We start from the raw sequence: 12708 nt of genomic DNA, 5'->3' as shown, positions 1-12708 counted from the left end.
CAATTTTAAGCCAAATAGTTACAAAACCGCCGTGAAAAAAAAGCATATGGAAAATCTAGCAAAGAAAATGCGGATGCAAGCCATCTGTTAATGACTCTGAAAATGTGCGCCTAATTATTTGAGCCTTGTTCAGAGAAAACTGGGCTTACTGCTAGTGCGTAATGTGTCATCCAAGATTTGCCTGTGAAGTCCGCACAGGCTAGTCAGGGACGAAACCCTCCGCCTAAACTTGATTTTCGGTAAGGAGGGACTTCCTTGAAACTTAAAATACCATAAAAGCGGACTGCACAGGCTAATCTGAGATGACACTTTACGAATATGCAGTAAGTCGATTTTTTTCATAACAATAAATAATTAGGCGCACAGACTGCACAGGCTAATATGGGACGACACATGCATTAACGCACATGCATTATGCTCCGTTTTCTCAGAACGCAGCTCATTTTATTAATAGTTTGATGCACTTCACATTAACAACTTTCATAAAAAAAGCCAATCTCAGTATCGAGTCGTATTGAGTAGTGATTCCCTACCCAATATGTTAATGATAACCACTGAACTCACAAATGAATCAATCATCGATCATCGCTGTAATGGTTTTGTCATGGCAGAAAAGACTTGATGTCGGCTTGTGGAACAAGTAAAATTACAAAAATGTGTTTAAATAATTGATCAAAACTATGGGAGATATTAGACGTAATATCATATAACGCATACATGGTATGAAATGATTTTATATTATGAACATTTGAAAATGTGTGCATTTGATCACAAATAGGTTATATATGACCGCTTAAATAGTACACTCCCATGAACGTATAATTAACGTTGAAGTACGTCAGTGTGAAATTTAGTTATACTTAAGAAACATTCGGACGCACAAAATAAAAGTGTTAATTATTTCAAACCAAACAGTAGTACCTACATACTTTTAATCAAATGGGCTTAAATTTATTCCACTGTTCATTAACATACATGTTTCAAATCCTTGAACATTGATTGTGATTGTCAATCGAATATCAACAAATTTAAATGCATTTAGTGTCTTTGTTATCAGTATGCGTTTAATCATATTTTCAGATTCTGCCGATTTGGTAACATCAGTACTTCCGGTCGTGATTGTTCTCAACCATGCAGAGCCAGCTCGGTGTGGAGATCTTCCTCCAGTCCTGCCCTCAATACAATACATTGACTTGAGGTGGGTCGAATTTTCCAGTTCCTGGTTACGCAGTCTGTTCAGCACGCTACTGACACTCGATCACGAGGTGCAGTGTATCATAACTCGCTGTTATATTACATCGACTGTAGAGGGCTCTGACAGAGAAACCGAACTTATATCGACAAATATAAGAACGGGATTTAACAATACATTCTACGCGCAACACTGTTTATTGTTTAGGAAGTCTCTACATGGTTTTGGGGAGGCTCTACATGGTCTGAATATCAAATGGCTGCGTATCAATGTGGAATACGCGATACTGAACCGTTCAGACTTTGTAGTTTTCTTATATAAGTCACTTCCATCACTCTCATCACTGGAGAAACTTGATGTATGTGTGGACGATATCAGTCCCGATTTGTGTGACGATCTGCACAGTCTGAGTATCAAGAGTGTGACTTTGAGTCAGAGGGGTGGGTGGAGGGGCTTGATAGTAAATCATGTATCACAGTTATCACAGGTTCTCATATCGCCCACTCAGATGGAAACTATTATTATTGACGTGAATGCCCATCCAGATCTGTTAGAGGCTCTGTGTGGTCGGAATATAAATAGTCTCTGTCTATTTGGAAGTGGAGAACATTTGGAAGTGAAAAATGTATCGGCGTTGTGTAGGTCCCTCTCGTCTCTCAAACAGCTTGATAAGCTTGATGTTATCGTGAACAATGACACTCCTGGTCTGTGGCAGGCCCTGCATGGTTTAAATATTAAGAGTCTTAGTCTGAGTGGTGGAAAAACAGGTTTGATAGTGAATCATGTATCGGCGTTAGCACAATTACTGGCATCGCTCATACACCTAGAAACGCTTAGTATTAAAGTCTCTAAATACAATCTCTGTCTATGGGAGGCTATCCACGGTCTGAATATTAAGTGTTTGAGTCTTTGTAACTTAGGTCAATTGGATCACATATCGTCGTTATCGCAGTCACTAGCATCGCTCACAAATCTGGAAACGCTTTGTGTAAAATCCCCTTGTGGAGGCGTTCCCCGTCTATTGGAGACTGTCTGTGGTCTGAATATTACATGCTTAAGTATTGGCTTAAGTATTGAAGCGAGTGATACCTGCCAACAACTATGGGAGGCTCTCATAGGTCTGAATATCCAGAGTCTGAGTATGAGTGGTTTTCTTCATATGCGGAAGAACATACAAGAGGAACATACGATATCTCCGTCTTTGTCATCGCTCTCACAACTGCAAATGCTTACACTATATGTAAGTCATTTTGACGACATACAGCTACCTCAATCATTGAAGTATTTAAATATCTACTGGTGTGATGAAGAGTATGACTTCCCATTAAGCGATATTGTGGGCATGCTGTCTGCATGTACTCAGAGAATTGAGATTAAACTTGAATGCGGTGTCACATTTACTGAGTCAATAGAGGGATACAAAATAGAAATAGAGACGCTGAAAAATGTCAAGATGACACGATTTCTGATATATACCTGGAAACCCTCAATAGAAAATGGTTCTGATTGGTGTGTTCAGAAAGTTGTTGTTGGTGTTGATGGTAATCATGATGATGATATTGGTGATGATAAGCTATATAAACAATTCATAGACGATGTGGCTGATTTGCATCGTATTTCTGTGAGATTTCGGATTAATTAAGATCCAGTTTCGATCTTACATGAATAAAAATAGTTCTTAATAAATTCGTCTTAATTTCTTATATATCATGTACCATTATTTTCATTGTCCAGAAGTGTTCCGGGTTGCTGCGTTACGAGAGCGATTGAATCTTACTTAAACGTTTATTTGTTGTACTACTACAATTAATATTTATGCTTTTTAAGTGTTTAGTGTCTGTATTTTGTTATAATGAATTGCTTTATTGTTCAAAAGTGTATATATGTGTATTGTTGCTGTATGATAATTGCAATATCTCACCAAAGCAAATAGTGCTCATGGGGAGCTTTTGAGAAACCTTTTTTTCGTCGTCCGTCAGTCTGTGCTTGCGTTCCTTACTGAACCTAGAGATTTATCCTGCTTGGCAGATTTTAAGGGTACTTTTCAGAAATTATCACCGGGCCTTATTCTTTCATCTTTCTTTCTGAACGTTTTAGTCTGTTGAATAAGTACAAAGTATCAAAGGAGCTAAAATAGATTTTTGAAAATGATAACTTCACAAATCTTCTCTGACAACACAAGGGCCAGGGGTTTAATATTTTGCGTGAAACATCATGTGTTGGTGTTCACATGATTAATATAGCTTGAATAAATATTTACTTTAAAGGGACTGTCAACCGCGATTGACGAAAAAATAAAAGTTCTAAAATACCGTATTTTTTTACATTTATTATTATATATTGATTAAAATATCACGACTGGTACATTACTTAAAACACGTTCATATTTTCCGTATATTCGGTAATACAATTTCGCGTGAATTTTTGTGAAATCAAAAATACATCGCGAAAATAGGTGACATAACGATTTACACACTACAAATATCGCAAGTAGATTGATCATTTTACATATAAAATACCGGTATATACAATTCACTACGCGTGCACAATTTGCATTCCTGGGTTAACCACGTGACGATGATGATCAATCTGCTTGCGTTATTTATAGTTAACTGGTAGTTACCTGGTACCTGTACCCAGTAAAATTTATTACCGAATATAATGAAAATATGAAATTTTAACAACTTTTTTCAAGTAATGTAATATACCAGTCGTTATATTTTAGTCAATATAAACTAATAATTGTAAAAAATACACTATTTTAGAACTTTTCTTTTTTCGTCAATCGCGGTTGACGGTCCATTTAAAACTCTTCTTCTATGAACTGCAAGGTTCATGGATTTAATATTTAGTGTGTAGCATTGTGTTACGAGCCTCATCAAGTGATATTCGAATAATGTGCCAGAAAAAAAAAACGCGCCGCACTAGTGGTTTACTGGTTTTCCTAATAAGTGTGAAGTTAATTCTTTAAAACTCTTATCTTCTGAAACCACATGATTATAAGGTTTGTTAATTGGTAGTTCACATTTTATAATGATCCTTTGCATCTCTGCTAAGTTTGTGTTAATAATAACCCTGTGTTAAAGACAAGCTTTGTTATATGAACATAAATAATGGATAACGTAAAACATCTTCTCTGAAACCGGAAGGGTCAGTGTTTTTAGATATTGTTTAATATTAAATGGTTATCAAATACTAAGTTTGTTCAAATCATGAGGCCAAAATTAACCACATTCCAGGGGTCACATGATTTATATTGACTTTTAAGTTAACAACTTTAAAAAATATTCTCTGAAACTCCAAGGGTATTGGGTTTGATATTTCGTGTGTGACATTGATTGGCGGGTATGGGGTTTGATATTTGGTGTGCGACATTCATTGGCGGTCCGTTAATAAGTTTGTTAAAATCATGACCCTGGGGTAACAATCTAGCTCACCCTATCGGCTACTTGTTTTATCAGTATATTATTATTAATAAAAACTGTAATTTGTTATTACATCGTCTATGGAAATATCAAATGTGTGTCATACTGAGTACAAAACCTCTGTTTAAGCCACATTTGTTACTAAAACATCACAAAGTTCGCACATTACATAGTTTATTTACATATTTCATGAGATTGACTGAAGGCTGTTGTGCCATCTTGTCTAAATATAACGTTGGTAGAACGTTGTCGTGTTTTAGTCCCTGCTGGAGTGGATTATAGGGTTACCCCCTGGTCGTCCGTCTGTCCCATCTGAAAACAAGCTGGATCCTGCAATAGCTCAACAATTACTTAATCTATGTTGATTAAAATAAGAATATGGATAGGGGACCGTATGGTTTATATGCACATTATTTCGTCATGTTTTTCGTGATTTCTATGGTTGCAGACATAATTTAAGACTTATGTCGAGAAATTGTCATAAGATTAACATACTTTAGTTAGTTTAATGAACCTTATGGAGATTCTGTTTTAACTCTCTTGATAGAGCACTGCATGATGTCTTTGGCAAAGCTTTTGTTTAAATTGTTTTGTTTGCGTACATTTGATCATAATACTAAAGATGTTATAATGTTTACGTGATGATTAGTGGATGATGGTGATTCTAATGTTGAATGAGAAGATGATAATGAGGAATGTTATATAGGAGAGTGAAATAATTAACACGTGCATTTAAATGAGAGTACTGTTGTGCCATAATTTAATAAAATTCGTAACCAAGAGCATTATTTTAAACTATAACAAAATGTATGTGAACCACAGTATTTGTATAGTCAATGTTTATGCTCAAGAACATTACTAAAAAATAGACAATTTACTGAACGTTTGTAGACCATGTCCTCTCAAACATATTAAATAACAAATACTGATCTCTGTTAATATATTGTTATTACTAGTCAAGTATAACCAACTTTATTTGATATGTTAAGTGACTTATATGTACGGAATTTATTGTATACTCGTACGTCTTCCATAGGAATGTGCCCTATCGTTTTGTAGGCCTGGAAAAAATTAACATCAATACTTTCTGAGCAATTATTTGTATTCGTGCTGAACCTTACATATTTAATATGTTAGGCATTAACATGTCGTGTTTTCATCATACCTGCATGCCCCCATTCTCTCTCAAATACTAAATTATAATCGAGTTATCACTGAAACGCATTTTTCACAGGAATGCACATGTTTACGACATTTTACATGTAAATCATGAGCACTTTCACTTAATATTTGAAACATATGTTGTTTTGCAGTTTTGTTGCTTTTGTATTAAAATTAATTTCAGATTGCTATGAATTGTTGTGTATCGTGTTGCATCTTGATTTGTTTTCACCGAAAAAGGTGACTTTATAGTTGGTCCCCAGTAATAAGACGAACCCCTTATCATTGACTGATGTTAAAGCCTGTTAAACAGATATAATCTATGTATCAGACACCTTTGTAGCAGGTCAATATCAACGTAGCAGTTCCTTATTCGATTTGAATAAGGAATAGTTCCTTATTCCTTATTCAAACTGAATAAGGAACTGGATAGTCATCACTTAAAACTTAGAAGAAATGTTTTGCAATTAGAATTTTACATATACAACCAATATATAAATAATATGTCCATTTATATGAGGTAAATATTGGATCAATTTCATTGATGTTTAAGTAAGAAAATGCCAGTTCCTTATTCGATTTGAATAAGGAATAAAGAGCCAGTTCCTTATTCCTTTTTCAATCCGAATAAGGAATTAGGTTATGATTACATGAAACATAGTAGATATGTACTGCAAATAATGTTTTGATATCAAACCTAAATTTACAATTATTTTCATTGATTTATTGGTCTCTTTGGTTTATTTTAATATTTTATTTAGTATGAAAACGCCAGTTCCTTATTCGATTCGAATGCAATCCGAATAAGGAACTAGGCTATCATTAAAGTAACAATCGCGCTCAAAAATATCGAATATTTCGTTAAATAAAGCTAATCCATAAAAAATCAATGTTCGTTTTAGCAAAATGCAAAATTTCAACGTTAGATGTTGTCTGGTAGAATTGATTTAACGAGATACAAAATGCTCGTTTTTATTTTTTGTGGCCACAAATAATTCCATTTATATGTCCCGTTAAATATCCGAACATTTACGGGCGAACACGAGATTGGATAAGGTAAGCGTCGGAAGCATGACGTAGCTCTCATGAATAATCATTCTGTGAAATCCAAATGAATTCTGGGTAACTGGAACTTAGCGAATGCAAAAATGGCTTGTATAAATTATGCAAATGAACACAACCCGAATGAATCCGATCCTGACTCGAAAGCGAAAGTAGTGTACATCGTGGAACTATATTTAGATAATTAGATGCTTAAAACTTGCCGAATGCTTGTAATATAACGTTTTTACATCAATGTTCCTTGTTTTTAGGGTCTTCCTATTGTAATTAACCATCGTATGGTACTGCTTCTTGTCGAATGTTTTTATATAGCATAATACAGTAGCCGTATGTATTGGTGAGCGTGATAGTGACTTTAAATGAAACTTAATATAGATGTACTGCAATTAAGGTTTTTTGATAACCAACCTACATTTATAATGCTTTAGTTGATTTATTGATCTCATTAATTCATTTTAATATTTTATGAAGTATGAAAATGCCAGTTCCTTATTCGATCTAAATAAGGAATAAGGAACCAGTTCCTTATTCCTTTTTCAATCCGAATAAGGAACAAGGTTATCATTAAATGAAACATAGAAGTGATATACTGCAACTAATGTTTTTGATACCAAACCTTAATTTACAATGATTTTCATTGATTTATTGGTCTCTTTGGTTCATTTTAATAGTTTGTTTAGTATGAAAAAGACAGTTCCTTATTCGATTTGAATAAGGAATAAGGAACCAGTTCCTTATTCCTTATTCGCACTGAATAAGGAACTGTGTTATTATTAAATAATACTAGGTACAAATATATTGCAATAAATATTTTTAACTTCGAACCTACATATACCACGATTTTCATCGACTGTTAATATTATTTGGTTAATTTTAATTTATGTTTGATAAAGGCAATACCATATCCAAATTTTCCTCCTCATAATACTTGTTTTCAGCGTGAATAGTGACATAAAATATAAAAAAGAAATGTGACAGAATCCGTCCATATAACATAATCATGCTTAAATAACCCACACTACATCTTAAATATAACATATCCGAAAGTGATTTTCAGAAATACATGCTTCCGAATAAGGAACTACCTTTACGCCAATTCCTTATTCAGAGGCCATACTTTCGGATATTTTAATTCGGATCATTCTAGAATAGCACAGCTATATATTAGTTATTATGAGCTATTTTTAATGTAAGATTTTTTTTAATTTGTATGTCTGATACAGTTCTTGAAGTTTTTTCTGACCCTAACTTCTAGAGAAGACTTTCCGATTTCCGAATACCGGTCATGATTTAGCTATCCCATTCCGTTCTTATACCTATACAGTAACAAGGGGATATGATAAGGGATACAAAGCGATTTCAATGCGTTTTTTATACCCAACCTACATTAAAAATGATTTTCATTTATTTATTGATCTCTTTGGTTCATTTAAATAGTGTGTTTAGTGGGAAAATGTCAGTTCCTTATTCGATTGGAATAAAAAATAAGAAACCAGTTCCTTTTTCCTGTTTCAACCCGAATAAGGAACTATGTTATTATGAAACTTAATAGAGATGTACTGCAATTAATGTTTTTTGATACCCAACCTACATTTACAATGATGTTCATTGATTTATTAGTCCCTTTTGTTCATTTCAATATTTTGTTCAGTATGAAAATTCCAGTTCCTTATTCGATTTGAATAAGGAATAAGGAACCAGTCCCTTATTCCTTATTCAACCCGAATACGGAACTATGTTACTATTAAACAAAGTAGAAATGTACTGCAATCAATAATTTTTACACCCGACATACATTTACAATAATTTTCGTTGAGTTATTCGTCTCGTAGGTTCATTTCGACTTATAATTTATACAAAGAAAATTCCAGTTCCTTATTCGATTTGAATAAGGAATAAGGAACCAGTTCCTTATTCCTTATTCACACTGAATAAAGAACTGGATAATCATCACTTAAAACTTAGTAGAAATGTATTGCAATTAGAATTTTACATATTCAACCAATACATAAATAATATGTTCATTTATATGTGGTTAAATTTGGATCAATTTCATTGATGTTTAAGAAAGAAAATGCTAGGCCTTATTCGGCTTGAATGAGGAATAAGGAACTGGTTCCTTTTTCCTTATTCAGCCTCGAATAAGGAACTGGATTATAAATTAATAAAAACATGTTTAAATGTACAAGTTTTATTTTTTTATCACATACATGTAAAATAATAGTATATGCTTTGGGTTTTGTTGATATGAAGTTAGTATTCGAATTAGAAAATATCGGTTCGGTTTAAACACGAAATCCTATGCAAGCGCGAAGATGAAACATGAATATGTAACGTAATACATAAAGTAAATGTATTCAAGGTATTTGGTTTTTATTTACTTCAGAAATGTTTGTATTATTGTTCTTTTAAACCCTATAAGACATATATTACGCGTGAATAAGGAAAAAGGAGCAGTTCCTTATTCGAATATGGAATAAGGAACTAGGAAAAAGGAGCCAACTTATCATGCATCAAAGCGAGCTCGATTAATGTTTAATAGAAGAAACTAACAAAAAACTTTAATAAAGATGATTTTTAAATAAAAATTTTATAGGCACATCCTAACAGAAGAACGAACGTGGAGTTCTTAAAGACTGGAAATAATATACTATAGGCACTGGTATAAAAAAAAATAATGGAAATGAACTTTTAATTATTATGTTAATCAGCAATTAAACAACAAACGGACCATATTAAAGGGTTTCATGTGACCTAATGAACAAAACTGTTGACCCAAAACCTCGCTCAAAAGAGATTGTCACAGTATCAGTTGCCAGCCTTGCAACCACAGGATTACCTACGAAGGTCAGATCGGGATTCGAACCCGAATCCACCCATGAGCCATCTGATGATATTGATCATTTGATATTGGCCTAGGTTGCTCTTCCAATTAAGCTATCTGACCTTTTGAAAAATATATAGGTAAACTGCAATGCTGTTTAATAGCATGATTACCTTGCTTAGTAAAATTTTACAAAGAAATACATTTAATTGATATTCTGTTATGATTTAGAACAGTATATTGTCAGTTCAAAATCTCACATGAGTTAATGTTTGAAAAGCCCACAAAAGCTTCTGTTTGTAAAAATGGTGCTAATTAATTTGCCGACTGTGTATAGTTGAGATAAAATCACCTTATTTTGCACAAATCTGGTTAAATATATATGGTTCGAATACCAACTGTGGATAAGAGCAACAGAACAGTCTTTGTAACTAAATAACTCTAATATTTTAATAAGTAATTATCTAAACCATAAAGTGACCTATACTACGATAATTATGTATACCTGAAGAGAAGATATATATCGAAGATGAAAGTTGCGTAACACATGAAACTATAAAAAAAAATGTGCAGCAAACAAAGATTTGTATATACCAAGGATAAATATATAAATTTAGTATGTATGTCCTTGGCATTACCTCCTTTAAACACTAAACAATCAACTAGAACCTACAATGTAAAAGTTTAGAACAGCCAACTGTTGCTACCTTCTCAAATATAATTCTCACTGGCATCAGCAATGATTTCTCAATGTTGCGTACTGTACTTAGATTTCACAAGGGCCAGCCAGCATATTTGTTTTATTTTCATTTTTGAGCATTTAAAGTCAAAGTAATTTCAAATTACCATAATTGAGGAATAAATGCAAGGTAGGTCAGCGATAATTATGCAAGCCACCAAAACATGTAAATATATACCATTGATATAACACTTTGATAATTTTACACTTGTAAGTATATATTTTTTTAAGTACCAAAATACAAGGATTAAATTAATTTGTATATTCCTAACTACTGTTTTAAAGTCACTTTGGTTAGCGACTGTCACGTCACCCACCGTACTCAAGGTAGCGACTGTCAAGTTACCCACCGTACTCAAGGTAGAGACTGTCAAGTCAGCCAACGTACTAAAGGTAGCGACTGTTACGTTACCCACCTCAAAGTTATTTATATCTTATTTGAATTTATGTTTTAAATATGGTTTATCACATTTGATCACATCTATTGATTGCTTGAATCCATCACATTTTATAGTATCTATAAACATTGCACTATTTGTAGTAATTATCAAATAATTAATTTAGAATGTTCTTTACCAGAAAGGTTAGCTCAGATGTCAATAAGAGCACTATCTCCCTCACTATGAGATATTGTCAAAGGTAGCAATATTTGTTTGAATCATGCCATTTTGTGAGGCATAAAAATTAAGATAAATTCTTGTATTTTTTTTCAATAGAAGATAATAGATATCTAGAATATGAGATAATAAAGTTTGGTCATGTTGAAATGATACTCAAATGTGATTAACCACCTTTAAATTTAAATGTTATGCATGACTTAGACAATGAAGAAAAACACTATATATATATATATATATATATATATATATATATATATATATATATATGGAAATGATTATGAAATCGATTATTTGACTGTGCAGGTTGTTGTGGTTGATGTTATGTGCAGACGTGCATAACAGATCGTATAGAGCAGACTGTCATTGCGTGTATATCCCAGTGTGTATGCATCATCGGAAATTGAGTATTTTTAGTTTGTGTGCAGGTGTATTCTCCGGAATAGATCTATATAGATGCCGACTACAACTATTAATTGTTTAATTTTATTTAATTAACATTTAATAAACATTATATGTCTGCTTATGTATGGATGTTTATTTAATAAACTATATTTATATAATCCGTACCAACCTTCAGATGTTTCAATATGTTTTTAAAATTGCAATTGATAAACAAATGAAGCCCTATAATCTGCACCCAGTTGACATTCCCGTATTCTTATACGGTCTTTATGCTATATTAAAAGATATTATTAAACTAATGCTTATACGGGCTTTATTCATTAATACGATATGAACACCTTATTTACGTCTAAACAATCTAAGAAGATTCTTTGAATTATATGTGGTTGATTTCGACGGAAAACTAGTGCAGCCCAATCAATCTGCATGTGGTTCCGACAGCATTGAAGATTTATAAGTGTTTTATCCCGTGTGCTATAATCTCTTAATTGCATTTAAAACGTAGTGAGTCCCTAATCATCTGCGTCCAGGTCCAAAGTCTGAGCAGGTTCCGATTTTGGTTTCATGCTACGGATAACTACTGCAGCCCGAACAATCTGCATGCGTCCGATAAACTTTACACAAGGCATATCTCAGGTTTTTATATGTGATATTTGCGAAAGAAAAATAATAAGCCCTATAAATCTGCTGGCCGTTTCGACAACATTCACATGGCATTTCTAAGATTCTCATAAAGTTACTTCGACTGACAACCAATGAAACCCCTATAAATCTGCATGCGTTTCAACGCATCCTATCAGATTCTTATATGGATCTAATTTCAACGGGGAACTTGTGATACGCTATTAATCCTTATGCATGCCAACAACTTCACAGTGTATTTCACAGGTTTTTATATGGATTTTAAATTCGACGGAAACTATAAGTCCTATTAATCTGCATGCGTTTACGACAGCACTCACAGGGCGCGTATACGGTACAATCGGGGATTGTACGGATTTTTCCATAAACATTTGCGCCAGTCGACACCAACATCTTAATTTATGGCATTAAATAAGTATTGCAATCCTTATCCATGTGCGTTCTTATACTGCTTTAATTGCGACTAAAGTATTTTATTTTAATTAAATCGCGATCCATGAATGGAAATTAAACATGCAAGAGTAAGTGTAAAATGATTCAGTTGTGACGTAAAACGTCCGAGAAAACCTTAGTTTGATTGTATACGCACGAGGCAATCGTTGTCTATACGCAGATTAATAGACGTTCATAAGTTCCACACA

At 33.2% G+C, this 12708-nt stretch overlaps 1 protein-coding gene across 3 annotated transcripts in view; it reads left to right on the top strand.

The window, feature by feature from the left end:
* Positions 1 to 1086: 1086 nt before the first annotated feature.
* Positions 1087 to 12708, top strand: part of LOC127872701 (uncharacterized) — a 436069-nt gene continuing 424447 nt past the window's right edge. For 2 of the 3 annotated variants that reach the window (XM_052416035.1, XM_052416033.1), the window contains exon 1: positions 1087 to 4712. In XM_052416035.1, coding sequence (XP_052271995.1) covers positions 1701 to 2834 — 1134 coding nt within the window. In that variant the 5' untranslated portion in view covers positions 1087 to 1700 and the 3' untranslated portion in view covers positions 2835 to 4712. Of the gene's footprint in view, positions 4863 to 12708 lie in introns of all 3 variants that reach the window. The other variant, XM_052416034.1, reaches the window with a different exon arrangement.

This window comes from Dreissena polymorpha, chromosome 3 (genome assembly GCF_020536995.1).
Source record: "Dreissena polymorpha isolate Duluth1 chromosome 3, UMN_Dpol_1.0, whole genome shotgun sequence".
In the NCBI taxonomy this organism is placed as follows: domain Eukaryota; kingdom Metazoa; phylum Mollusca; class Bivalvia; order Myida; family Dreissenidae; genus Dreissena; species Dreissena polymorpha.
This window is presented reverse-complemented; position numbering and strand designations above follow the sequence as displayed.